This window comes from Halichoerus grypus, chromosome 7, assembly GCF_964656455.1.
Source record: "Halichoerus grypus chromosome 7, mHalGry1.hap1.1, whole genome shotgun sequence".
NCBI lineage: Eukaryota > Metazoa > Chordata > Mammalia > Carnivora > Phocidae > Halichoerus > Halichoerus grypus.
The window spans coordinates 67742808-67768495 of record NC_135718.1 but is presented as its reverse complement, the minus strand read 5'-3'; the positions used below and the strand labels follow the sequence as shown (position 1 = coordinate 67768495).

At 52.6% G+C, this 25688-nt stretch overlaps 1 protein-coding gene across 1 annotated transcript in view; it reads right to left on the bottom strand.

Moving 5' to 3' along the window:
* The window catches only part of GALNT2 (polypeptide N-acetylgalactosaminyltransferase 2), a 184008-nt gene that overhangs the window by 6911 nt on the left and 151409 nt on the right, over nt 1–25688 (bottom strand). Inside the window, exons 8-14 of the mRNA XM_036106959.2 lie at nt 24025–24112; nt 20482–20569; nt 18135–18238; nt 13723–13849; nt 8440–8532; nt 8022–8105; nt 5855–5981 (exon numbers count right to left, since the gene is read on the bottom strand). Coding sequence (XP_035962852.1) covers nt 5855–5981; nt 8022–8105; nt 8440–8532; nt 13723–13849; nt 18135–18238; nt 20482–20569; nt 24025–24112 — 711 coding nt within the window. The remainder of the gene's footprint in view (nt 1–5854; nt 5982–8021; nt 8106–8439; nt 8533–13722; nt 13850–18134; nt 18239–20481; nt 20570–24024; nt 24113–25688) is intronic.

The following is a 25688-nucleotide window of genomic DNA, read 5'->3' as shown; positions in this document are numbered from 1 at the left end:
GCCGACAAACGACTTCTTACCGAAGGGCAAATCTCCACCTGGGGGTGCCAGGGGGAGCCTCCCAGCGTAGCATCAAGTTCACCGACTGATGTGACGAAAGGGCTTTGAGAACAGGAGTAACTAAGATAAACAGTGTGAACTATTTTAGCCCCTGGTGCAAATCTGAGCGCCACACCCAGTTTTCTACCACGAAAGGTGACCTGGAAACAAAGTGGCCCATGCGTGGATCCCCCAAGATAGACAGTTCAGGGTCGACTTTTCCACCTGCATTATTTTGGAAAGACTCTGCCCCCCTGCAGGTGTGGTTTGGAAACAGCCTTTATGAATGTGGATTGTAATGTGTGAAAATGATAAATTATACATGGCCCATTTAAGCAAAATATGCAGCACGTAACCTTACTACTGAGCAGTGAGTTGACTGGCTGATGCTCACAAAGGTCTGAGATCCCTAAATCTGTGTACTTACACACACACCCCTTGTGCTAATACCAGGCGCCTACTGTGTAGTGGGAACCACTGTATGCCCCACGAGAGGCTGTTATTACCCCCATTTACAGAGGGAAAACTGAGCCATGATCAAATAGAAACACACACACACACATGCACACACACCCCTTAAGGGCTGAGAGCACAACCATTTATTCTGAGTGCTAAATAAGACAGTCTTAAAAGGGCAGGAAGCCAGAGAATGGAGAAGATGGGTGAGCGAGGCCCCAGGCAGAAGGTTCTGGGCGGGGCCACGGGTGGGACAGGAGGAGGTAGCTTCCGACCTTCACTCTAGGACCTGACTCTCTCAAAGGGGTAAATACCCAAGTGAGCCCTGAGGATCCAGAAGCAGCCAAGCGTCTTCCAACCCAGAATTCCACCTGGACACACTCCCTACCACCGTGTCCCTTTCTGCTATCTGCCCAGGAAAGCTGCTACGACTCAGCCATCCTTCCAGCGACCGTCCACGGCGCCCTGCAGTGTCTCAGGTGCTCTCCCAGGGCCCAGCCCACGGCGGTGAACAGACAGTCAAGGCCCCGACCTCACGGGGCTGGCTCTCCAGTGGGGAGAATGCCTCACCCATGAATAAATGTATTATGTAACTTTAGGCGCTACGAAGTGCTATGGAGAAATTCTTTTTCTTTTTTTTTTTTTTTCCCTGTTCTCAGGGGACAGAGGTAAGGGAGGGAATAAATGATCTTTTAAAGAAGCCTCACTATTCAGCACCTCGGTCACCTTGGAACAGATGGTCTGCCCTAGATAGGCAGCCCATCTAGGGACTGGAGAAGGCCCTTAGCCTGTTCACGGCTTCTTTCTCTCCTAGCAGGGAGGCAGACTGGGGCCAGTCCCCTCCTTTTCCTTGGCTTCAATGTTCTCACCTTTTAATGAGTGTTTCTCAAAGTGTGCTCCATGAGGGATTCTATGAAAAGTTAGTTTCAGGTCAAGTAAGTTTGGGAAACAGTGAATTTGGGCCACGTTTCTTTCTGCAAAGTCACACATAGGCTCCTCACGGCTCTGGAATGCTGAGCCTAGCAGAACGTGCTCGGACTGTTTTCCTTAGCATCTCTGAAACCTGAGAGCACGGAGCCCTGTCCCCACCTGTCCCCACTGGCAGCTCCTGGCAGTGAGCTCTGCAGAGCATTCTCTGGGAAGGGCCCCACACGGCCCCTGAGGGTCAATCCCAACCTTCCATGGTGCTGTCCCTCCACAGCTGGTGCCTTTGAGGCGCCAATGGGCACTCAGCATCACCTGTACATCAGGGCAGAATTCGGGGCCAAAAGGTCCCAGGAAGGAGCTCATGCACCCCGTCTTTCATGCATTCAGATACGCATCACGCCCACAGCGAGGCTCACGTGAAGGAATGGCACCAACCCGCCCTCACTCGTGGGCAAGATTCTAGATGCTTCTTGGAAGCAGGTGTTGAAGAGATGTTGGAAGGGTTGCAGATACCCAGTGAAAGCTCACGTACGAATGTTTCTACAACCTTCTTGCTATTGTGTGCTTAATTATTTTAAAGCAGACTTTACACTAAATTCCAGGAAAACTAATTCAGCTGTGCAAACAACAGAGCTGGCTGCCACTTTGTTCTTCTGTTGCATTTCAATGATCTGAATTTGTAAAATAAAGTTCATAAATATTTAAGAATTGCTTTTTTGAGCTGCCACTCTTAAAAAGAGCACGGCCATTAATTTTCCCATTTTCTGTGTGTCTGCTGAGGCTCAGCCAGAAACCAGATAAGAAACCGTACTCGTTCAGAGCATGGGACCCTATTTGCAGTTAGGAAACGTTATTTACCCTCTCATTTCTCACCCATGTGGCACACCACTCAAAACAGCATCGCTTTCCATCAGCTGGGACAGGACTTACTCATGGAACATCTGCACCAGTAGGCACGAGCCCTGGCTTCCCGCCGCCTCCAGACCCACGCTCGCCAGCATGGTGGCCAAACTATGCACCTGCTGAGTCAAGTGAATGAACACCTGACACCCTCAGTCACACTAGCTACATTCTGAGTGCTCTGTGGCCACATGGGGTCGGTGAGAACTGGACTGCATGGTGCCGATCTGGAACATTTTCAGCAAACAAAGCACAGTTGGACGGTGCTGATCTAGAAGGCAGCTTTCCGGGCCGCAGGCTGGTCCACGGAGGAACGTGGTCCCCGGTATGTGGGTGAAGGTACACCACGTGGTCACACTGCTGTTCCCGCACTGGTGTGGCCTCCCCTGCTAGAAAACCCTCACTGTGCAGTTGCTCGTTTAGAATCACCCACCTCGGGAGCTTTCACAAAGCCCAGTGCTCTGCGGCCCCAGGCTGATGAAAGCAGGCTTTCTGGGCAGGGGACCCGGCATCAGAATTTCCGGAGAGCTCTCAGGGCGATTCCAGCACAAAACCACGGGGGAAGGGCTCAGAGGCGGTAGAATGTTGCTCACTGGGCAGGCAGGGCCGGGTCCTCCTGGCTAGGACCCCTGAGCATGCAGCGGCTGGCCCAGGGGGCACTCAGCAGACATCTGCGGGGAGGAGGGCAAGCTCTCCCCGCCCCAGTGTGAGAACAGCAACGGTCTCCCAACAGCAAAAGGGAAAAGAGAGGGAACGGACTGCTCTGCACAGGCCATGCTGCACGCTCTCGCCGACAGCCCCAAGCCCAGCACAGGGACAGCCCAAGCCTGGTAGGGTCGCGGCCCAGCACGGTCACCTGTGCGCACAGCTGGGAGCAGCCGCCTCTGGGGGAACTCCGACACCGTCCCAATCTCCTCCTCCCCCCAGAATGGCATCCTGAGAGCAGCTCATCATCAACGAGCTCCCGTGCCTATAACCATGGTGACTACAACCAGGACACCTTTGAGACAAAAAGGGGGTGCTATGAAAAACTGCAGGGGAGACAGGTGGAAAGCAGTGATGCACTGGGCAGGCCAGGATGCTCAGCCTCCCCGTGGGCTTGCAGAGCAGGGCTCGTGGGCTCAGAGACCAGCTTGCAGGCAGGATCCGGGGATCCAGAGCCACGGCCACCAGCCCTCATGGTGGGGGCGGGGGGGGGGGGGCACGACTACCCAGGCCATGGCAGCCTGCTACCTGGTGGCCACTGGCTTTATTACCAGCTGTGCAGTACAAGGTGCCATCCATCCCCAAGGCCATGCTGAGCGCACAAGAGCCACGCACAGAGCCCAGGACAGAAGCGGGTGCCTGAGACCGGAGAGGGCAGGGTGCGGAGCACCGGGAAATCCTTCACTAACAGCCGCCATACGTATGTACTTTTCAAATGCACAGAGTCAGACTTCTCACTGCCCGGTAGAGCTGCTAAAATATGAAGGACTGACCCTCTAACGGTCACTGAATCATCAGAACGTTGCAAATGTGACCGAGGGAAACCCCGGTCATTAAATGGGGGAGGGCGGTGAGGCTAACTTGGAATCAGACGAAGTCTAACAATACAGAAGGTAGATAACTCGGGGCCGCATCTCTGAACTGTAACATGCAGACGGAAGGCGAGCTTCACCCTTCACCCAGCTCCACGTGCAGCAGCCAATTTCTGAATTTCTGCCACCAAGACCAGAAGCACCCTGGGGCTTACTAGACCCCGAAGCACCGCCTTTCTGACGCAGATTAAACTGAGCTCCTGGAGACTCATTAGATGCACTGCGTTTCCTGTCTTCCCAAAGCTTCACTTTTTGGAAGGCAACACTTAAGTATTTTCATTCTGGCTTGGCCACAAACAGATAAAACCCCCGCCTCTCCCTGCGCCCTCAGCCTCCCTACCTCACACCGAAGCCCCAGACCCCTTCACGCTTCGTCCCTGCACGGTTCCACGCAGTCAGACCTGCACCACACGGCCCCGCATCGCCACCGCTGTGTGCATCGCTGGGGGACAGAACCACACCCACACGGTCCCCAGCAGGAAGTGGGGCCACAGTGAATTTCAGTGCGTCAGACCAAAGGCCTGACAAGGACACAGAGACACTCCTGGCAGGCACGGCGCCCTCCCTCCCTCCTGTCCGCACCCAACAAACTCGGCTGGACTTGAATCTTCCCTCCTCCTCTCCTTCTTCCCTCCCTCCTTATAGCTCCTCCTTCCAGCCAACTCCTCTCATCTAGGGACCCACCTATCATAGGTTGAAATACTCAGAATCCACAAGTCAGGCTACACCCTGAGGCCGGCTGTGTGTGCTCACCCAAAGCTCCTAGCCTTTCCCTGGGGAGCACGCACAGGAGCCAGGGGCTGTGCTCCGAGGACAGAGGTGAGACCCTGGGGGCCCGGGTGCGGCATGCACGCCCTGGCCGCTGCCTGAAACCGGCTCTCCCTCCCTTGTCTAATTTAGGATGTCCACACCGGTCCAAGCAACTGCTAAGATGACATCACCAAGTGAAGAGAGGAGGCAAAGCATTTGGGGATTGCAGTCTGCCTAGATACTCCCTGGGGGGGACTCAGAACCAACTTTACAGGAAAACAGGTGCCCTCTTTTAAAAATAGTTCTATTTAAAGAAGGTTCTGGGATTCAATAAATCTGGGATACACTGAGTTAACCCCCCACGCCCACACTTAAACTGTAGGTCCTCTGAGAGCTTGACATATTTTCAAGGAGATAAGAGCACCTAGCATTACCCAAACTTTTTTGTGCACAAAGCCCATATTTTACAAATATCTATTATTTTCTTATGGGAAAACTGCTTTCTAGAACATTGTCCTCTGGAACACGTGGGCCATGGGTTAGGCCTAACAGGCCTTCACTTCTCTGTCTTGTTTTCAATGAGGACAGAAGTTCGGGGTGGGGGTGTGTGTTATGCTTCCAAGACAAGTTGTGTGTGTATATGTGTGTCAGACTGAAGCTAGTAATTATTAATATTTTCTATCTAAGCCAGTGTTATCTAATAGGCAGGGACCAATAATGACTTTGGTAGCAGCGACAGAGTCTGTGCCTATTAAGCTGGGACCCAGGCAGGTGTTTATCAGCATGCTTGGAGATCGGACTCAGAGGCAGACACAGAACAGGTGCTTTGGGGACGAGCACACGCCAAAGGGACGACAGGGGTGGCAGGAAGACGAGGAGGAGGAGGAAGAGGAGGAGATGAAGGCCACCAGCCCTGTAGGCCTGCCTTGACAGAGGGATGCTGGATGTCAGTGTTAACCACTGCGCCCCTCGCTGCGGTAGCAGAGCCTGGCCCGAGGCTGACGGCAGGCTCCACGTGTCTGTCCAGATCTGGGGCATCCCACCTGAGCCTGCAGCTGCCTGCTAGCGGGTGACCAGCTGGGGCCAGGTGCTACCTCAGACATCCCGGGTCACAGGAGAAAGGCAGCAGCCAGGACTTGTAAGCTCAGGGCCCCCTCTGTGCTCTCTCTGGGCCTCCAGGGGCTCAAGCCCACCCCCTCACATACCTGGTTCCCCCCTGCATTGTGACACTCGTAGACTCCAACGACACCATCAGCAAAATGTCCCAAAGTGTCCAGGCAGTTGGTTCCCTGCTGCAAGGCCCCAAAAGCTATATCCTGGTGGTCAGGGACCCTGGAAAGCAAGAGGAGAATCATCTGCTTAATTCCGCAGGCCCCCCGGCTCCCGCCCCCTTGCTCGGTGATTCCGTGTCCGGCAGCAGGAACCACGAGAGGAAGGCCCCACCCCCCGGCCCGTACCGCTCCTCCCATAGGCGGCCTGTGTCAGCCGGGCGGCATCTCTCGTACGTCCGGGATTTCTAACCCTAAGTGAAGATTTCAAGTTGGAGAAGCATTCTTTCCCTATCTGGAAAATGTTTCTGGAAAGGAAAAGCTCCTATACTCTTCAGTGTTGGCCTGTTGGAAGTTCTTTAGAAGAGCCATTCCTGAGGTCAGATCCTGTTGCCTTGAGCTTCCCAGCAGACTTAGGATCTGAGCTTTACCTAGTAGAGGGGGGAACTTGAGTGGCTCTGTCAGGCGGCCTGCGACCAACAGAAACAGGGCACAGTGGGCGGGGGCCACATGCCTCGGGCCTGGACCCGAGTCTGCGCCCGGCCGGGCCCCGTACTGGCTGTGTCATCTCTCGGACCCCCCCCCAAGCCTCAGCCCCCCCCCTTCCGCACAGTGCCTGTAAAGCAGCACTGTTGCACGTGTCCCATACAACGTTTCACCGTGAGCACGGGCAGCCCGGTGCCTGGCGCAGGAGGTGCCCAGCGAACGGCAGCGATTACTGCAGACACAGCACGAGTACTGGGTCGGGGTCTCCCTGGCCGGGCTCGGGTGGGGGCAGGCAGACTCGCCTGCTGCCGTGGTGCTCGATGCTCTGGATATGGTCTGACGTGGCACAGGCCCGATGTCACCCCACATCATGGGCGTCCTCACGGTGAAGCTGCATTTAATGTCACTCTGTCTGGCATCATTACCCGGCAAATCACAGACAACCGTGACGGCAAAAGCAAAGTGGGCACCATTACGGGGCCACAAGGCCCTGGTGAGAAGCACCGCATTGGCGGGGAGAGAGACAATGCCCAGGGGCCTCCCCCGGGTGACCAACTCTGCTCGCAGGCCCCAGCGAAAGCCGTCTGTCACAGAGGGGCCGGAGGGAGGAGAACGTCTGCTCTCCCCGCTCCTCGGGGCGGGGGCACCATGTCGTACACCACTTCTCGGGCACAGGAAACAGTTCCAGGGGCTGATGGCTGTGAAGAGCAGCGCTGGGGCAAAGCCGCATTCTCTAACTCTCAAACAAATCTCTGGGACAAGGGCTCTGAAGGAGCTGTTAGCCCAAAGGATAATGGTGGGGACTCCCGCATTCACGGCCCGTGTTGGGGGTGTGCGACCTGCTGGGAAATGCTCGGGCGACATGCAGAATAAGGAATGTGCCGCATTAAAGCAAAATTGTCCAGCAATCCCTTTACGAAGATGAAGTTCGGATGGGTCCCGAAACCCGCAGCCCTGCAGGCCCTCTGATGAGGGTCTCAAGTGCTCCCTTAGGACGCAGAGCTCCCATTAATTTAAGATGGAACAGCGGGTGTTGAGAGCAGATGCAGAAGAGTACTTCTGCCATCGGCAAGTCTCCTGGAGGGAAGCAGGGGAGTGGCGTAGCGGATTTACTGTTCCGTCTCTGCCCAGGTCGGCACTGACCTCAGCTCCGGACACTCACTCACGAGGGCAAGACGAGCGAGGAGGGTGAGGCCCTCGGAGCCAGAACAGGGAGGCCGGGCAGAGGCACCCACTGGGCAGGGAGGGCACAGAGAGCACACCGGGGTGGGGTGGGGGGGGAGCTGGGCGCTGCTCCTCGGGCGGCTTACAGAGCCCATGAGACAACAGCCCTTGTCACTTAGCCCCTGTCCTCTCACCAACAGGGCATGACTAAACGAGGCGCCACCTGGGACCGTTCCCGCCTCTGTGGGGAATGGGAAGGTCACACAGCAGGAGGCCACCATTCAGGGAGCGCGTTCTCAGGGGTGCTTAGGGACAGCTGTGGGGTGAGCCCCAGCTCCCAGCCTCTCGCCAGGGGCACAACCTTCACTAGTCACTTTTCGGGGCCTCCCCGCCTCTCTGACATCCGTGGCTCCTAAGCCCTTACAAAGCGAGACCCCGATCCCCAGCGGCTTACCTTAGTTCTGGGTAGACATTTTCCAGGTACCACTTGAAAGGCTTGCAGCTAAGTTTCTTCCTGAGCTCCAATCGGCTCTGAATACTGGAGGAGAAGGAAATAAGATTCCTTTACCAATTTTAAGAATGGACAAGCTCCCTACATCAAATCTGGAAAGCTGCTGCTGAGAAGAGGACTGAGGCAGGTGGTGGAGCTTGGACTGTCCACACTCCTGTCCCCGCAGCCCTGGCCCACCTCCCACGCGCCTCCTGCCTTGGGTCCTCGCCCGGCCTTGAGCAGAGGCCCCTGCTTTGGCACCTGGGCGACAGTTCCCGACTCTGGCAGCAGAATGGCTCGTGGGGTGCAGGATGACCACAGCCTCCCCCCACCCTCCGGGATCCCAAGTAAAGCAGCACGAGAGGGCTCAAGTGACACTTACTTTCCATAAGGAACGTTTCTGGCAGAAGGCACTGCTGCGTAATAGAAATTTTTGTATTCGTCCATCCAGACCTCTGCTGCCCGGCGGGTGTTACTAGAAACAAAATAAATCTCCTTGAGCTGTGATTTGCTTCCTTTCCATCAGCATCACTCTGTGTGCACTTGTCTGCTTGGAGGGCTACTTAGGAAGGTCCTCCAAGGTGGGCCGGCAGCTGGGGCAGGGATGCAGAGCAGGCCATCTCCCCGCTCGGCACCCAGGCCCGGATTTGCAGGTAGCGGGCACTCAGTGGGTGCTTACTGAACCAACAGAACTCGCCTTCTCATCTTTCACAGAAACAGATTGTCAAAGAGCAAAAGTCAGAGTTAGAACTGCAGCACGGGCAGGTCCCGGGAGGAAGAGACTGGAGCTGGACCAGCAAGAAGGACGCGGCGTGTCACCGCGGTAACCTGCATTATGTATGCACAGGAGGCTGGCACGGAAGAGTACAACCAAGAAATCCTTGGCCTCTATGGTCCTTCTCATCACGGCTGTCACATTACTAGATAGCTCTGGGGAAAAGTTACAAATAGATAAGAATTAATATTAAAAAGACTTTTTTCCCTGCAGACCTGAGCTGAGAGAGTGTCCTGTTTGGACAAGGAAGAGCGATGGGAAGGGGAGAGAAGCCTTCTGCCCCACATCTGGGGCTCCGACTGACCACACCGTGCTAGAGGGACCCACATAGAGCGGCCTTTTCTGCCAGGCAAGAAAACCACGTGCTCCAATCTCAAAACCATGATGCGTGATCATTTAAGGCCACCGCAACAAGCTACTTTTGCATATACGGCCAGTGTGCAAGGCTCCCACGTGCGTGGGCGTCAGCACCTGACCCTGCCCACATTGTTCTCACACACGTATGAAGCAGCATTCATACCGTGAGCCTCTTTGCTCCCGTGTCCTGGACTCGGTTCCAAAGTAGACTCACTCCTCCTTGAGAACCCATATGGAAGACATTATGTTCTTCCAAAATAAATACATTAGGGAGGCAATGTTCACCTTTGAAAAGAATTCCTTTTCTCTACCAGAAAGGTCTCTTTTAAACGGTGAGCCTTTCAAATTACCTGAGCTACGATTATTGAAATAATTTCTACTCGGGGCATCTATCTTTCACAATGATGTATAGCCCTCTTTTTCTCTTCGTGCAATAGAAGATGAACTGTTGTAAATGCCATTTACGAGACAGGCAGGACAATATGAATGAACACACCCCCTCCTCTGATCCGGCAGTTCCCACTTCTAGAGCTTTACCTCAAGGAGAATATATAGCTGAAGATATGCTCACTTCAGCATTACTTATAATGGTAAAAAAAAAAAATTTAGAAACCCTATGACCATCGACAGGGAAATGATGAAATAAATGGATGACTCTGCAGTCACTGAAAATTCTGGTGGACATTTGACCTGCTGCCGTGGAACAATGTCCCCCTGGCTGGTTGTTGGGTGAGAGACCAGGGCACGGGAGGTCTGTGTGTGCAGGGAGGAGAAGGGAGGAGGAGGGACGGGAGGGGGGTGAGAGATGGGCCCGCCACATTATAAGACTGCTCTCTTTGGTAATGAGATTGAGGATATTTTTTACTCTCGCCCTGTAAGAAATACATATGTACAGCCATGTGCATCTAAAGATTTGAAGTGCCTGGGATGCTAGAACATAAGCATTATTTCTCAGACGAGCCATTAAATACTCTTACTGGGATTTTGGAGGCTTCCAAAGTGGCTCATGCCTCAATTTACGCCCAATCCCTAACCTGCTGTGCGACTTCAGAGCTCTGGGACTTGGACTGCTCATCAGTAAGATGAAAAGGATTGGATTCAAGCATCTCCTAGGTCCCTTTTAGCCCTAATGGCTTCAAGGTTTTGTGAATTCCAATCACACAGTGGTTTTGAATCACTTAAGTCATTAAGTAATTAAGTTATTTCTTAATTCCTAAATGCAATGCAACACCTTTCTACTTAGTAGAGAAAGATATGTATGCAGCCTCAACGAGTCGGCTCCATATGCTACTCAGTGCTAGTTTCAGTTCATTCATTCCAACGTTTATTGGGTACCTGCTATATGCCAAACAGTCCTCCTGGTGCTATGACTACCTCGGCCCCCAGAAGGGTCCACTTTGATTTATCCGGCTTCTCCTCGCTTGCGCTTCCCCTCCACCCACCCGTATACTCAGGGCAAAGCAGCTCTACCAGGAAGCAGGCAGCAGAGAGAAGGTGTGATTTGCATGGGCCAGCCAGCTCTGCTGCTTGGCGGTAGTAACAGAGGAAGTTCCGTAAGAAACTAACTTTAAACCATTGGTTTCCTCTATTTAATTTCAATCGTATTAGTAAAGTCTTGCCATTAACTCTACACCTAAAACCATTTTAAATATCCATCTAAGGATCTACCCCACGGCCACACTGCTATTCTGATTGGGACCTTCCCCGCCCCCGGGGGAAACTCTAATTAACATACCACTCAAGCACACACACAATGCCCTCCAGTCTCTGCAGGGGTTTGTGGGAAGCTAACTGGAAATGCAGTGAAAAACATACCACCTGGATCACTCTCAAAATGGTCTTAAGGGATGTGGCTGCCATCACCAGGGACAGGAAGTAAGAATTTGCAGGTGGGTCACATCGTCTTACCCTTTCAGTGCAGGTGCCCACGTGCACACCCGGGGGTGGCAAAACAACGTGAAGACCCCACTGGGGCTACTTGCTCCATTCATTCATTCATTCACTCATTCATTCATCATTCACTTACTCACTGACAGACTAACCTACACAAATGAGATCAGCCTCCACACCCTGTTCTGTTGCCCATTTTAGAATCTGTACCTAATGGACAAATTCCGGCAACCTCAGACACTAGCTGCCCCTATGGATCTAGATTAAAAAGATCAATGTGTGGTGACGACATGGAGTCTGGAGCCCAACTGCGCAAGTGGCAACCCAGCTCTGGCACTTTCCGGCTGCGTGAACTTGGACTGAGGGACTGAACCTTTTTGTGCCTTGCTTTCCTTTATAGCACTTCATTCATAAGGTTTTATGAGAATGATGTAAGCTAGTATTTGTCAAGTACTCAGAACAGCCAGACGCACACAAAACACTATATAAGTGTTAGCTATTTGTGAAGTCCCAAATTTTTAAATCATGAAATACTTATACCTTAATGCTACAGATTAGAGAAAATCAGAGAGAACTTGGAACTGGAAAGGGATCTCAGAAATAATGTAATTCTACCTCCTTATCTTTTAGCTGAATCCATGGAGGCAGAGGGCCGCAGAACCTCACAGAAGGCCAGCAGATCTCTGCTGCCCCAAATATGGAAAGCCTGGGTCTGTCTTCTCTCCAGACCTCTAGTGTTCAGGCTCCTGGGCCACAGAACAAGAGTGAGGAAGTTTCCCTTCTAAAGAAGAGTGCTTTTAAAAAAACAAAGCGTATAAAGCAATGTTCTGTGTATGTTAACAGATTCTTAGAATTCTAAGGGCCTGCCATGTGCTGGTAGTGACCAATGGCTTTGATTTGGGTATTTGATATGTCTACCCAGGAGGTTTTGGGGAGGAATCTCGCGTTGTCCCTGGGAAAAAACATATCAATCACTGTTTGATTTTGTAGAGCTCACTGGATAAGAACGTATTTTTGTTTCTAATAAAAAGCAGTAATGAAGTTAGACAACATTCGAGAAAGGACAGGCTTTTGAAAGAAGATAATTTGGTCAGAAGTTACTTGCTATTTGGCTTCATTTAAGTTTCCCAGAACCCAGAGTCTCTATGCTAAAACTAACTTCTATGTAATACATGTGTATTGTGCGATCTGTACTTTGAATCAAGGTTTTAAAATGCTATACAAGAGATAAGCTAGTCATTCTCCCCAACTCATTTCCACCATCTCTCAAGTGCTCCTAGTTTGGTGGGGGCAGCAGGTCAGCAAAGTTGTAGGACCGAAGGCCAAGGACTTGCTCTTAATTCCTGGCTCTCGGTCCCCGGCCACTGCCAGGCCACGGTCAATGCTGCCAGGCTGGAGCCTGATGCCCCTGGGTCCAGGCCACCTCCTCTCAGCCCTGGGCCACTGCAACAGCTCTTACAAGTGTCCCCGCCCCTGCTCCTGGAGAGGAGGGGAGGGACACCTGCACCATCATTTCCTCCTGGTGTCACCTCGCTCTCTAAAGCTTAAAACAGAGAAGTCAGGTAATTGCTCAAAGGTCAGGCGCCTACAGCGGCTTCCCCCCGGCCTCAAAACAACCTCCAGTTTCCCACAACCCACAGGGGGGCTTGGCTGGGGCCGGTCTAGCCCCCCACGCTGTCTACTGTCCCCTCATTCTCTAGGCTCCAGTCCCACCTGGGGTCCTCCTGCTCTGAAGTCACACTGACCTTGGCACCGAGGACCTGCTCATCCTGCAGGGAGTCCACAGCTCCTCCCTCCCACCTCTCGGGGGTCCCCTGGCTGCACGACACCCTACGAACCTCTCCCCCGTTCCTCTCACGCTCAACCACGTGACCACGCTTTATCTGTTTCATGGCATTTATCAGTGGTTGTGATCATCTTATTTAGCTATTCGAATACTGGGCTGACTACTCCCACCTCCCGGAGGCCAGGCGGGCTGGCTTGTATGCTGTTTTATCTTTAGCATCGAAAAGAATTCCCTAGAAAAAACCGTGGGCCCACGACTGGTAATTTGCCTATTTTCTTCGGAAAGCTCTTCATTTGGCATCTTTATGTTGCTAAAATGTATCTATTATCTATCACAGATCCTATCTACATGCCGTGTGGATTTCCTGGCTTGAATTCAGTACGGCTTAACTTACACACTGTTCACACATTGTTCCTTGGATGGTAATACATACAAAAAAAAAAAAACAAGCTCCTCTTCTCTACAATCATGTTTCCTCATACATTTCTGGGGTTACAGTTGTATGAGCTTTCCCACGTGTACAGATCGGTGTGATGACCAACACATCAGGATGCAGCATGGCACCCTCACCCCGGCCACCATGCCGGCTGCCCCTCTGTGGTCACTCCCCCCCCGGGCCCTGTCCGCCCTCCATCGTTGTAGCTGTGTCTTTCTGAGACTGTCCTAGAAGTGGGATTGTAGAGGATGCGACTTTTCACTCAGCACACTGCCCTCCAGAGGCACTCGCGTTGCTGTGCGTACGGGTGATCCTTGTCAATGGCGTGTGGTGTCCCAATGAAGGACACCTGTTTCCACGCAGCCCCAGGTTAAGTGCCGTCTGGGTGGTGGCCCCCAATGGCCTTGTTATGACCACTTACCGGGCAAAGACCGTGCCACTGCCACCTGGGAAAGTGTAGGGGTGCTGCTTCCGGAACACGTGTCCCACGCGGCTGCAGGGGACGATCTCCAGGCTGCCACCACACTGCCACACGCGGAACGAGATCTCTGAGATGAGGAACGAGACAGGGTGATGCACAGAGCGTACCAACGCCCACCCACCACCATCCCATCGAAGGGCTCTCATGCCCTCAACGGCCGAAGGAGATGGGGATAAGGAACCTGCCTCCCTCCAGAACATGGTCCTGAACTTTCTACAGTGGAGACATCCGACACACCCTGGGTCTCCCGGCTCCATGGCATGATCCGCAAAGTAGGTGCAGGCGGATGTGGTAATCAGCTTGACTCTAGTGAGTATCTCACAAAGTACACATATGGCAAATCATCAAGTCGTGTACCTTAAATGTATACAATTTCAAATTGTCAACAGGACCTCAATAAAGTTGGAGACACAAAAAAAATCAAACAAAAGTTCACACTCGGGTTCACTAGGAGGGTGTCTCCACAACAGGGTTGTTTTACAGAAATGTAAAGTGACGTAGACAGAAAGAAGAAACACGTCAAACACATTACCTCTGCTGGGACATGTGTGATCTTAGATTTTAGCACAGATCTGAATCATGGAAGCCAATGAGATCTATGTTACCAAGTCCCATGTTTTCATTAAACAATTCTATTCCAAATTCAAGAGAGAGAGACCACATGGAAACAGTTTTCAGATTCAGATGAGACACCTTGAGACAAATGTGAATCTTTGGTCTATCCTGAATATAAAGGACCCCAGGGAATAAGACCACGCATGTCCATATAGCATCATAGTATCGACCAGTGAAATGCTCGCACTGAATACTTCACTAGCTGGTTTGTGACCACGGGGTATGACATGTGCACTTGCTTAGTATCAACACTGTTAGAAAAGGCATCTCTGAAGGTGCATAAACATCAAAAGGCATGAAGTGCCCACACAATGAAACTTTGATCTTAACTACAGCAGGCCACTGTATATGCCGTCTTCCTCTAAAACTTACTTTCTGTGCACTGAGCACTACTATGCACCTGGGCTTTCTCCACCCAAGAGAAAAAATGCTTTTCTTAAACTTCAAAATTTACCCTTATTCATAACTACATTATTAGCAGGCTTCAAGTCACCTGGGAAGTTCACAGGTGCCTCTTGGACTATGGTAGTGACCAAAGACGCTTCAGTAACTCACAGATCCCTCAGAGTTGGCCACGGAGTTTACCAGCAGCCAGTCACCAGTGGTTCCCCTGCTTGGACACAGAACCGACCTAAGGAGTAACGAGATGCTCAGGGCTGGCATTGCTCAGGCCAACGTCAACACACACACCGCCCTGAGCATCTGTACTCGGGCAAAGCTCGGCACGTGGCTGGCCCGTTTGGAACAGCCCGGTACCGTCTGACCAGGCACCTGTCCTCACCACCAACCATCCGAGTGCCTGCAGCAGATGTTGTGATTGGTATAAAAGGGCACTTCCTCAACATCAAGAACACAGTGAGAGGCAAGACAGAATCCCCAGAATTAGCCATCACTGCCGCAAGTATAGAAGGATCAGAAGTCAGCTGGGATTATCGCAGACCCCGAGTGAGGTGCTGGGGGAATCCTCCAGACAAGGCCTCATCTGTGACAGCAGGAGCCCAGACTGCACAGCTGAAGGCGCATAACTCCCACTCGGACAGAACAGCAGGAGCTCCTAGGACTGGGTCCGGCAAGCTGAAGTATAGGAAACACCCCACTGGCTGGAAATGAGTGATCCACACAGCTGTTACAGGCCTTTCGTAACCAATTCCCTCACAGCCTTGAGAAATGCAAGGTCATGACCACCCAAGCCTCTGCAATGAAGGGCTTCTGACTTTCTTTCTTAGCGTCCAACAACACTTTGAATAAGAAGTTCTCTGTATTTCAGGACATAAAATTTAAATACACGTTTGCCTAACTGGAACATTCAAACTTGGGGGCTAGGAAGGTCCTGTGCCTTCTCTATGGGAAAGCTGTTAAACCAGGAGGGGGGATCCAGTCAGGGATCTGGTTGGAGATTCTGAAGGCCACATACGATTACAATTACATTCAGCTCTGATTTCACTTGAACTCGGCGACGCTACAACGTGCGAATGGTTTCTCAAGATAACTTGGTGGATTTTGAGTTAGGCAGTTTGTGTTTGCAGCTTGGCCTTTGCTCTGAGATCTTAGGCAAGATCTCGGTCCTTCAAGAAAGCATGAAATGAAGTGTATGGAGTTGTCAAAAATCTTTATGTTGTGCACCTGAAACTAATGAAACTGTAACACTGTGTGTTAGCTATCCTTTAATTAAAAAAAAAAAGCGTAAAATGAACTAATATACTGGAAGCAGATAGCCTCTATCCTAATGCTGTGGGGACACGAACGAGGACAAATATGCCCAAGGAGCCTGTCCCCTGTGTCTCCCACGGGCTCAGGATCAGGTTCTTCGACTTTTTAATTGCTTACATTAGGCCCACACGACCAGCTAGGAAAAGTGGAAGCTGCAGCGGTTCTTTAGTTTGGGGGGTGGGTGTATTTGGAGGAGGTGGTTTTGGATTTTACTCCCGCATCCCTGCACCCCACCTCTCCCGACACACGTCCACGCACGCCTCGCAGTCTGGACAGCTGCCGGATGTGCAGCCAGCGCTCAGAGAAAGAAGTCACAGCAGTCTCAGAAAGAAAGAATCAGACTGGGGACTTCCCTTGCTGGAACCTGTACGCCTGCTTGACCTCTGAAGACAGTGGGAAGACTCATCGGGAGTGGCTTTACCGAGCTAGGCAAGGGGAGGGAAGGTGCCAGATGGGGCCCAGGCAGGGGCTGCTGCAGCCCCTCCCTCCCTGCCCGCCCCACCCTGACCCCAGGCCCCTCAAGCCCTTCTGGGGAACCTCCCCTATGGCACAGCTCCATGAATATAAAACCAAACCACCACCACCAACAAACCAACAACAACCAAACCAGGTCATTTAAGAAAACTCTCCCCCTTCTTCTGGTCTCTCTGTGAAATGTCCCATTTGATGCTTCAGTCAACACTCTACCCTGTGACACAAGGGCTGGCCGCCACCTCATCCGCCTAATCCATGCTTTCAGGTAATAGCACACATTTTGAAAATCACTCGGTGGCTTCAGGAGATGGTCACCTAAGTGATGCACTGTCCTACTGGGGGTTCCTGGCTGGCCGGGTCTCCACGAAGCCATCAGGAGATGTCTGCAGAGCGAGGGTGACTGAGAATTCTCCTCAGAAGATTAATAATACTTCTGAAGGCTTTCGTGCTCAAACGACTTTAATCAAGTCCTCCCTACCTGTCAAAGTATCGTTAAAAAAACCAAAAGGAGTTTGACTCATGGTCCTTTGTCCCAGTGTAGTTACTGAGCCTAGAGAAGCTTTCAACATCAAACCACAGCAGACAAATGCTCTGCAGCGGAGATGTTATCACGAACTTTCACATCATAAAATGAGAGAAAAATAAAAGGCTAGTCTCGTTTTTTTTTTTTTCTTTTAAACAAAAAAGTATCCAAGTTTCTGTTACAGGTAAAACTACTAAAAATGACAGTGACGTCATGTTTCCCCCCTTGTCCCTGCCCTGCTTTCTCCCAGGGCACGCCCACCCACGGCCGGTGTAATGAATTCAACAGCATCAGTGGCTGAGGAGACTCAGTTCAGAACGCCCGGCAGAAAACCCTAAACAAACAGTAAAACAAAATAAGAAGAGTCTTTCTATCTTAATGCAATAAATATGATGCGGCTAGTAATGTAGACCGAAGTCTATAAAATTTCATTGGCCCTAAACCTAAGGAAAACTGATTTGCATGGGTTATTAAAAACAAAAACCAAAAAAAATCAAACCAAATTAGAACCATTCACAACATAGTCAAGAAGAGCTTAAACGCCAAGGCCTCTCAGCTCCGTGTGATTTCCTGCATCACAATTCAGTCCATCCCACGAGGCTGGCCTGGGCTGTTTCCACCCCACATGGTGGAACACGGATCCCACAGCCTGTTCCCCATGTTTGGAAGCTCGCTGTCCAAACCCTCGGATCCAAAGGATGTTAAAGAATTTGCCATTCCCTTCAAGGAGACTGCCTGTCTTCTAGCATCCTGCGCTCTAACTTAGGGCGACAGACTTAACGCCCAGCCCCAGACACTGTAGTGGAAGCGATGCTATTTATACTTATTCAGGGACTGACGGTGTGTGATGAATGGTGACTGAGGTCTTTACAGTTGTTTTTTTTTTCTCCAACTGGCTCCCTGCATACCACCTGCTCTTGCCTAACAGCCTCCTCAAAGCTTCCACTTTTCATTTTGAAGCCCTTGGTGGGTAGGAAAAGGCCATCCAATTCATCAGAATTGTAAAGCGAAGACACAGGCTCTCACGTACCCAGGTTTTCTCCTCCCCACACGTCCATCATCATGTCATACTTCCCCAGTTCTTCAAAGTAGAGCTTGTCCATCACGAAGAGCCCGCCAGCAATCATAGGGGTTCTGAAAAGGTGGAGAGGGTGGAATGGGAGAGGGGGACGGGCCAGAGGTCAGGGTTAGATCTGCATTCTAATACCAAGGTCAGGTCTACAAGCTGACCTTAAAAACCCCGGTGCAGCCATGGCTCCCCATTTGGAGCTCGGGATGCTCTCACTGCTGACTTCAAATGCCTCCCACCTGCCCTGCTCAGGCACTCCCACCGCGGAGTGGTGTCCCCTCCGAGAGAGTGACCGTTGGAGCTGGGGGCACTCACTGACAAGCAGCCCTAGGCAAGTACTTGGGCTCTCTGTGCCTCAGTTTCCTTAGAGGATTTCAAAAAACCATACGTACAAGCCCTCAGCACACTCGGGAAATGCTCGCTAGTGTCAGCTAGCCTCCTCCTCATCCTGGAGCCGGTTCCTCCCGTTAGCGGGGACCATCACTGCTGTGCTTCCTCAGCCTGGGAGGGGGCTAACTGAGCCCCTACTTCCTTCCCAGGAGATGCCCTGAGAACTCAACTTCGAGTGCTGGAGGTCTAGAGCACACTGTCATGTTGGATAAATGCTAGCGAGTGCCGGTGGTCAGTGTGGGTGGTCAGTGCCCGGAAGTCAGTGCCAGAGGTCAGTGTGGGTGGTCAGTGCCCGGAAGTCAGTGCCGGAGGTCAGTGTGGGTGGTCAGTGCCCGGAAGTCAGTGCCAGAGGTCAGTGTGGGTGGTCAGTGCCCGGAAGTCAGCGCCGGTGCTCAGTGCCGGTGCTCAGTGCCGGAGGTCAGTGCCCAGAAGTCAGTGTGGGTGGTCAGTGCTGGAGGTCAGTACCGGTGGTCAGTGTGGGTAGTCAGTGCCGAGGTCAGTGCCGGTGGTCAGTGTGGGTGGTCAGTGCCCGGAAGTCAGTGCCGGAGGTCAGTGCCCAGAAGTCAGTGTGGGTAGTCAGTGCCCAGAAGTCAGTGTGGGTAGTCAGTGCCGAGGTCAGTGCCGGTGGTCAGTGTGGGTGGTCAGTGTGGGTGGTCAGTGCCCGGAAGTCAGTGCGGGTGGTCAGTGTGGGTGGTCAGTGCCCGGAAGTCAGTGCCGGAGGTCAGTGTGGGTGGTCAGTGCCCGGAAGTCAGTGCCGGAGGTCAGTGTGGGTGGTCAGTGCCTGGAAGTCAGTGCCCGGAAGTCAGTGCCGGAGGTCAGTGTGGGTGGTCAGTGCCCGGAAGTCAGTGCCGGAAGTCAGTGCCCGGAAGTCAGTGCCGGAGATCAGTGTGGGTGGTCAGTGCCCAGAAGTCAGTGCCGGAAGTCAGTGCCCAGAAGTCAGTGCCGGAGGTCAGTGTGGGTGGTCAGTGCCCGGAAGTCAGTGCCGGAGGTCAGTGTGGGTGGTCAGTGCCCGGAAGTCAGTGCCGCAGGTCAGTGTGGGTGGTCAGTGCCCGGAAGTCAGTGCCGGAAGTCAGTCCCCGGAAGTCAGTGCTGGAGGTCAGTGTGGGTGGTCAGTGCCCGGAAGTCAGTCCCCGGAAGTCAGTGCTGGAGGTCAGTGTGGGTGGTCAGTGCCCGGAAGTCAGTGCCGGAGGTCAGTGTGGGTGGTCAGTGCCCGGAAGTCAGTGCCGCAGGTCAGTGTGGGTGGTCAGTGCCCGGAAGTCAGTGCCGGAGGTCAGTGTGGGTGGTCAGTGCCCGGAAGTCAGTGCCGGAAGTCAGTGCTGGAGGTCAGTGTGGGTGGTCAGTGCCCGGAAGTCAGTGCCGGAGGTCAGTGTGGGTGGTCAGTGCCCGTAAGTCAGTGCCAGAAGTCTGTGGCAATGCTGCCACTTAGCTATGTCTAGCCTGAAGAGGCACCCCACATTCACGCCCAGCTACAGGTGGTTGACTCTGAAAGCCAGGTGTTAATGGCTACAAGCCCTGTCTTCTGTGGGCCAGCAGGAGGGCAGAGGCAGCTCAGGGAGCGAAGCCGACCAGGAAGGGCCTCAGTAGAGAAGACTCCCCCGCCCTCCCCTTTCCCTGGTCCCCGAGTTCAACTTGAAGAAGAGCCTGCCCTGCTGGAAACCGCTCTACAGTATAAACGTGGGGGAACTCCCAGAACTCACAGATCTGCCTCCTTTAGTTGTAGGTTAGGCTTCATCTGAGGAAATCTCAAAGTACTTTATTCTATGATTCGGTGGCAGAAACTCTCCCTCGAGCCAGGACAGGGGAAACGGTGTCGGCGGCCGGCAGGAAGATGAGGAGTCTAACTACGTCTCTAGGAAACACGGGGCCAGAGCCAGGGTCTTACCTGGGAGGAGCACCCGGAAGGATTCCTGGCACTTACTTTATGGGGGCGACTGGGTTCCCTTGCCGGGATCTCCTCTGCTCTGGGGTCATGTAATCCCATTTGAAGACCAAGTTCCAGTCAAAACCTGCCGGCCACGGAAAAGAAACAAAACATTAGGGTGCTGACGAGAGAACTGAGTGTGCTCCTGGCACCTCTGTCCCTCAGAGCTTAGACATATTGGATATTTGGACTGGACTCACTGAAAACCACACACAGCAAAAAATTAAATAAAAGCACCACCACTAAAGCAGGAGAGGGGAGAACCCGGGGCGGGGGGACCAGCGGGGAGGGCACACACCGACTCCTTCCCTGAAAAGCTCACCCCAAACAGAAAATGTGGGTCAGGCTTTCCTACCATTAAAATGCCTGAGAATAACTCTGACAGGGAACAGAGGGCTGTGAGGAGGGAGAAAATGGGTGGGACAGAGTCAAATCTGCCACCGTGCCTCCCCCCAACCCCCCAGGGCAACAGAACCCAGGGGAAGGACAAGAGCATAGGTTCCCTGGGCTGGCCAACTTGGCCTCCTCCATGACCCTCGATTGCAACTAAACCATGGGGGGCAAGGTGGCAGAGGGAAAACTTTTAGGTGAAAACAAGCCAAAGGAAGTGGCAAAGCGGGCAGCAGGCTGTGATTTCTGAGAAATACGGCAGCTGTCCCAATTCACGTTTAGAATCCACAGATCACTCAGGACACGGTTTCTGACATTTGTGGGCCCCTGGCCCAAGCTGTTGGGTCCGCCCTTACTCAGAAGGCACCCCGCATCGAGCCAGCGGGCGCCAGCACACCCCACCTGCTGATGCTCTCGAGACGCACGAGGAGACCACTTCTTGGTGACAGGTGGCTCACTGCATTTCCAAAGGTCTGACAGCCAAACTTAACTACTCCAGGGCCGTCTATCCTTTAGCTCTGTGCCACCAGGCTTTTCGTTGGTCGGCAGGGCTTGTGCAGTGCCTAAGTCTGGATTTCTCTTCAGTGTGCTCGGAGGTTAACGTTCAACTGCCCTGCCAGCCCCTGTGTCTGTAGCCTTAACAGGGCAGGATGGGAAGCATGGGCTGGGGGTCTCCTGGGACAGCACAGTATCCTTTATGGCCCAACCAGAGGCATGGGACTAAAAAGGCCTCCCAGCTGTTATTGCCAAGTGTGGTAGGCTAGCAAAGAAGCAGCGAGCTGCTGGGAGGCCAGGCGGCAGGGACAGCAGCACAGAGGGGAAACTGAGGCAGGCCCCACACAGGCTTTTCCTGAAGAGCCCAGCTCTCCCTGAGGCAGAGGGCCTGCCTCAACCAGGGAAACAAACGTCCTGCCTGTGTTATGAACAGACAATGCAAAGGCCTCAATGGGCCAGTCGACACAATGTTACCTGCATTTTTTGAATGATCATTATTATTTTATTAATTTGTTCCAAAGAGACAAACTTTATTAGGTTTTGAGAATCTGCTAAAAACATCATCCTTGATTTTTTTTTTCCTAAAGGGATTTGAGAAAATGCTCCTAGAGTAAATTTGGTGCATCCTCTTCTTCTGATCCAGCAGGAGGACTGCACCCCTCACCCCCACCCCCTGCCCCAGGGCATCTGTGTCCCTGCACTGGCTCTCGAATAAGCAGCTGCTATGGGAAAAGAGAGCCCATCAATCTCAGCTCCTACAAATACTTGGGGGAAGAAGACATTCTGAACACTAATGTTTTCTTGATAACTAGGGATCGGTCCTCTTTAAAACCCCAAACCTTCTCACCGTTTGCTGAGAATCTTTTCTGAATGTTACGTTTCCTGATGTAAGGAGAGTCCTCCCACCATGACCACCCTGTTGCTGATGCCTTGGGATGGGGCAGCTGCTCGCTCACGTCACTGACCTCACGCTGGCTACTCTCATCCTTTCACTACCCCTGTGGCTGGCGTTCCTATCTCCCCACTTCTCAGATGGGCATGCTGAGGCACAGAGGTGAACTGGCTGGCCCACGGTGACATGGCAGGTGGAGTCAAAAACCCGAGTCTCACTGACTGTCTCAGCATTCTGTTTTCTGAGGTCATGCCCAATTTTATAGTTTCATGGTCTTTTTTTGACGCTAGACTATTAGTTGATCCTGTGTCTGTCTGTCCGGAATAGTCAGTCCTCCTCTAATCAGCTCAAAGTGTTAGAAGGTGGGAAAAGAAGCCCCTTGTTTCACATAAAGCAACTGGGGTGCTGGACAGCTAGAAAAGAAACCATGGATCTCAGGTGTAGAGAATCAATAGTGAATAGATTACACAAACAGAAGGCAAAAGCTTTGATATCTCTTTTAGCTGCTCTGGGCAGTCTTTGCTGACCTCTTGGCTCTCAGCTGAGTTCTGAGAGGTGTGGCTGCCAAACAGCTGAGTTTCAGAGCACAGAGCATTCATTGCTGGGCCCCCGCCAGCCCTTCACCCTACCCCCCCCATCCCAGGGACACAAGGACAACTAGTAAGAGCCAGATGTCACGTGACTAGTTCCTTCGAGGGGTCCGGTGTGATTCCTATGCACCTCTCAGCACCATGAAGCACTACGTGAGCTCAGTGGTTCTCCAGGCCTGGTCCAGGAGCCCGTGGGGGTCCACAGACCCTTCGGGGGTCTATCCCATCAGAACTACTTTGATATTTACACTAAGACCTTACATGCCTCTTTCATGCTCACTTCTTCAAAAGTACATGATGGAGTTTTCCAGAAGCTGCAGAACATGTGATATTGGCACGCTGATGGACAACAGGATGTGTACTTGCATCGTCTTGTATTTTAACAATTTCTTGGCTTTAATTTCTAATACAGCAAATGCTGATACATACAGCCCACGTGAACAGAAGGTCTTTGGGGCCTCTGATAGTTTTTGAGAAGGTGGAGAGCATGAGACAAGTTACTCGTGGGGCCCCAGGGGGGCTGGGTGTGAAGGGGCACATCCGGAGGTTGTGAGGACCAACAGGAAGCTGGTGTGGCCCTTCGAAGCAGGATGTGGATGGTCAGCGGGGGGGAGGGGTCCACAACCAAGCCAGGTGTAGGGGTGCCGAGTGGGCTTGGGTGGTCAGCGGGAGCCGGGGTGACCCAGCTGACCCGGGCTTTGCCACCAGGGAGACGCAGGCTGTCAGGGGAGCTGGTGTCAGAGAGGAAGGAGGCCAAGGCGAGCCCAGCCCTCCCACGCTACAAACCCCGGGCTCTGTGATGCTCACCACAGACAGCCTGTCAGCTCGGGCGACGCCTCGTCCCAGACTCCGACTTGGGAAGGCTTAATCTTCTCCGATTAAAAATGACACCCAAACTGTGTACTAAGCCACACATGTCATCACAGCCACAGAAGGTCAAAGAGATAAGAGGAGAACAGGAAGCACAGGAAGTTCTTTAAGGGGAAGAAGGCCATTTTTCTCTCTCTTTATGAGATTCTACTTGTCGGGCACAGAGACGCCCTTTGCTCGCGGCACGTGCGCTGGCGGTGAGCAAGCTGCTGTCACTGTCCCTCGTGACACCGAGCGGGAGCAGTGATCAGCCGCCATGCAGACGGCCAGAGCAAGGCCGGCCGGACCAGGAGCGGCACCTACCGCCTTTCAAGTCAGCGGACGCCCCCACGTACTGAAAGTTGTCCATGTTAATGACATCGATGATAGGGGACACGACCCGAGTCCTGTCCTGAAAAACAAATCGACAGAAGACGGGAGTCGGTATCACAAACAAAACAGAGCATCCCGCCCCACCAGAGGCAGGCATCGGTGTCCAGCGGCTTCAGGGACACCCGCTGCCCCTCTCACCACCTGCCACCCCCCAGGCCCACAGAGACAGAGGCCAGGGGCTCCCTGCCCTCACTGTCACGGACGGGGTCTGTTCTGTGCCGACCAAGGTCGGCAGTGGGCGGGCGGAGAGAATCGCTCCGAGAGCCGACAGCCGTGGCCACGGGACACCTCTGGCATTTGCCGCCCTGGCTGACGGCGAGGCCTGCACCCGTGTGTCCCCAGCGTTCTTTTCTGTTTCCCCAAACGCCAAAACTTCCCAGCACGGGGCTGCTTTCCTTCTGACAGAATCGAAGCTCCGCTGTCCTTACATATCCTATCCCGTGAGCTGTGGTCAAGCTCGGGAAGGGACGCACGGCTGAGACAGCCACGCCGCACTGCTAGGAATCTGTTTCTGTGGGCCTGAGGTGTGTGTGATGAGAAGCACATGGATATCATTACAGCCGAAGGTAACCCAAGTCAACTCGAGAATCCCAGATTCGAAGTATGTCTCACCTGTGAGTCTACCCGACAAAGCATTTTTCCCCCTTAGATGGAGGCATTTCTTTTTGCCACAGTTATTACTCTGGGGGTTTGTGAACATAAGGCCTTTTAACTTTCCTGCCCTCTTTAAAATCAGATGCTTGATGCTGGTGAGAGGCATCGCCCCATGCGGCTAGTTAACAAAAGAGTAAATGCTTTCCTCGAGCCATTTACAGAACCCGCGCTAACCAGAAGAAAGACTGTGAAAAACAAATTAGTAACAGAATCTGCAGAGCTAAGAACAGAATACATCAGAGGAACACGTAACAGAAGAGTATAAAGTTCCATCACCCCCCAGGTGCAAGTTTACGGGGTAGAAACCCCCGTGCGGGGCACTGAGCTCGAAGAATCCGATCTTCCTTGCCCAGCTCTGTCTGGACCTGGGCGTGGGAGTCAAAGAACATATAATGTGCTCGAGTTCTCAGTCCACTTCTTTTGTTTTGACTTCTTTTGATAGGACTGGAACTAGTGAGAATTACAATTTTCCACGCCTTCCATCCTTACTTGAGGAGAGGGTACTGGAAATAATTCTGACAGTTCCGCCGTGGACGTGTGGGGTCTACGCACATGCTAGCGTCTTGGCTGTGGCATCCCTGTGTCCTCTGCCTCCCTGGGGGACAGCCTGGGGCTGTGGGGACTGGCCCGGGAGAGGCGGGGCGGAGATTCCAGGGGGATTCCTCTTTTAGCTAGGTTGGTGTGATGTGTAAGAGGGCTCAATTAGGGATGGACTCGAACTTTCTCGGCCACCCTGGCTCTGCCTCCCATATGAATTTGGATGTGTTATTAAAGTTCCCTGGACCCCAAGTCCCTCATGTGTCCAATGGGGGTAATACCTGGATTAAAGGTGATATGTAATGTGCCTAACATGTGGTAAGTAAAGAGTCCTATCAACAACTACTAGTGTACAAGATCAACATCATCATATGGTAATTGCTAGTAGCTTGTGGCTAGTTAGT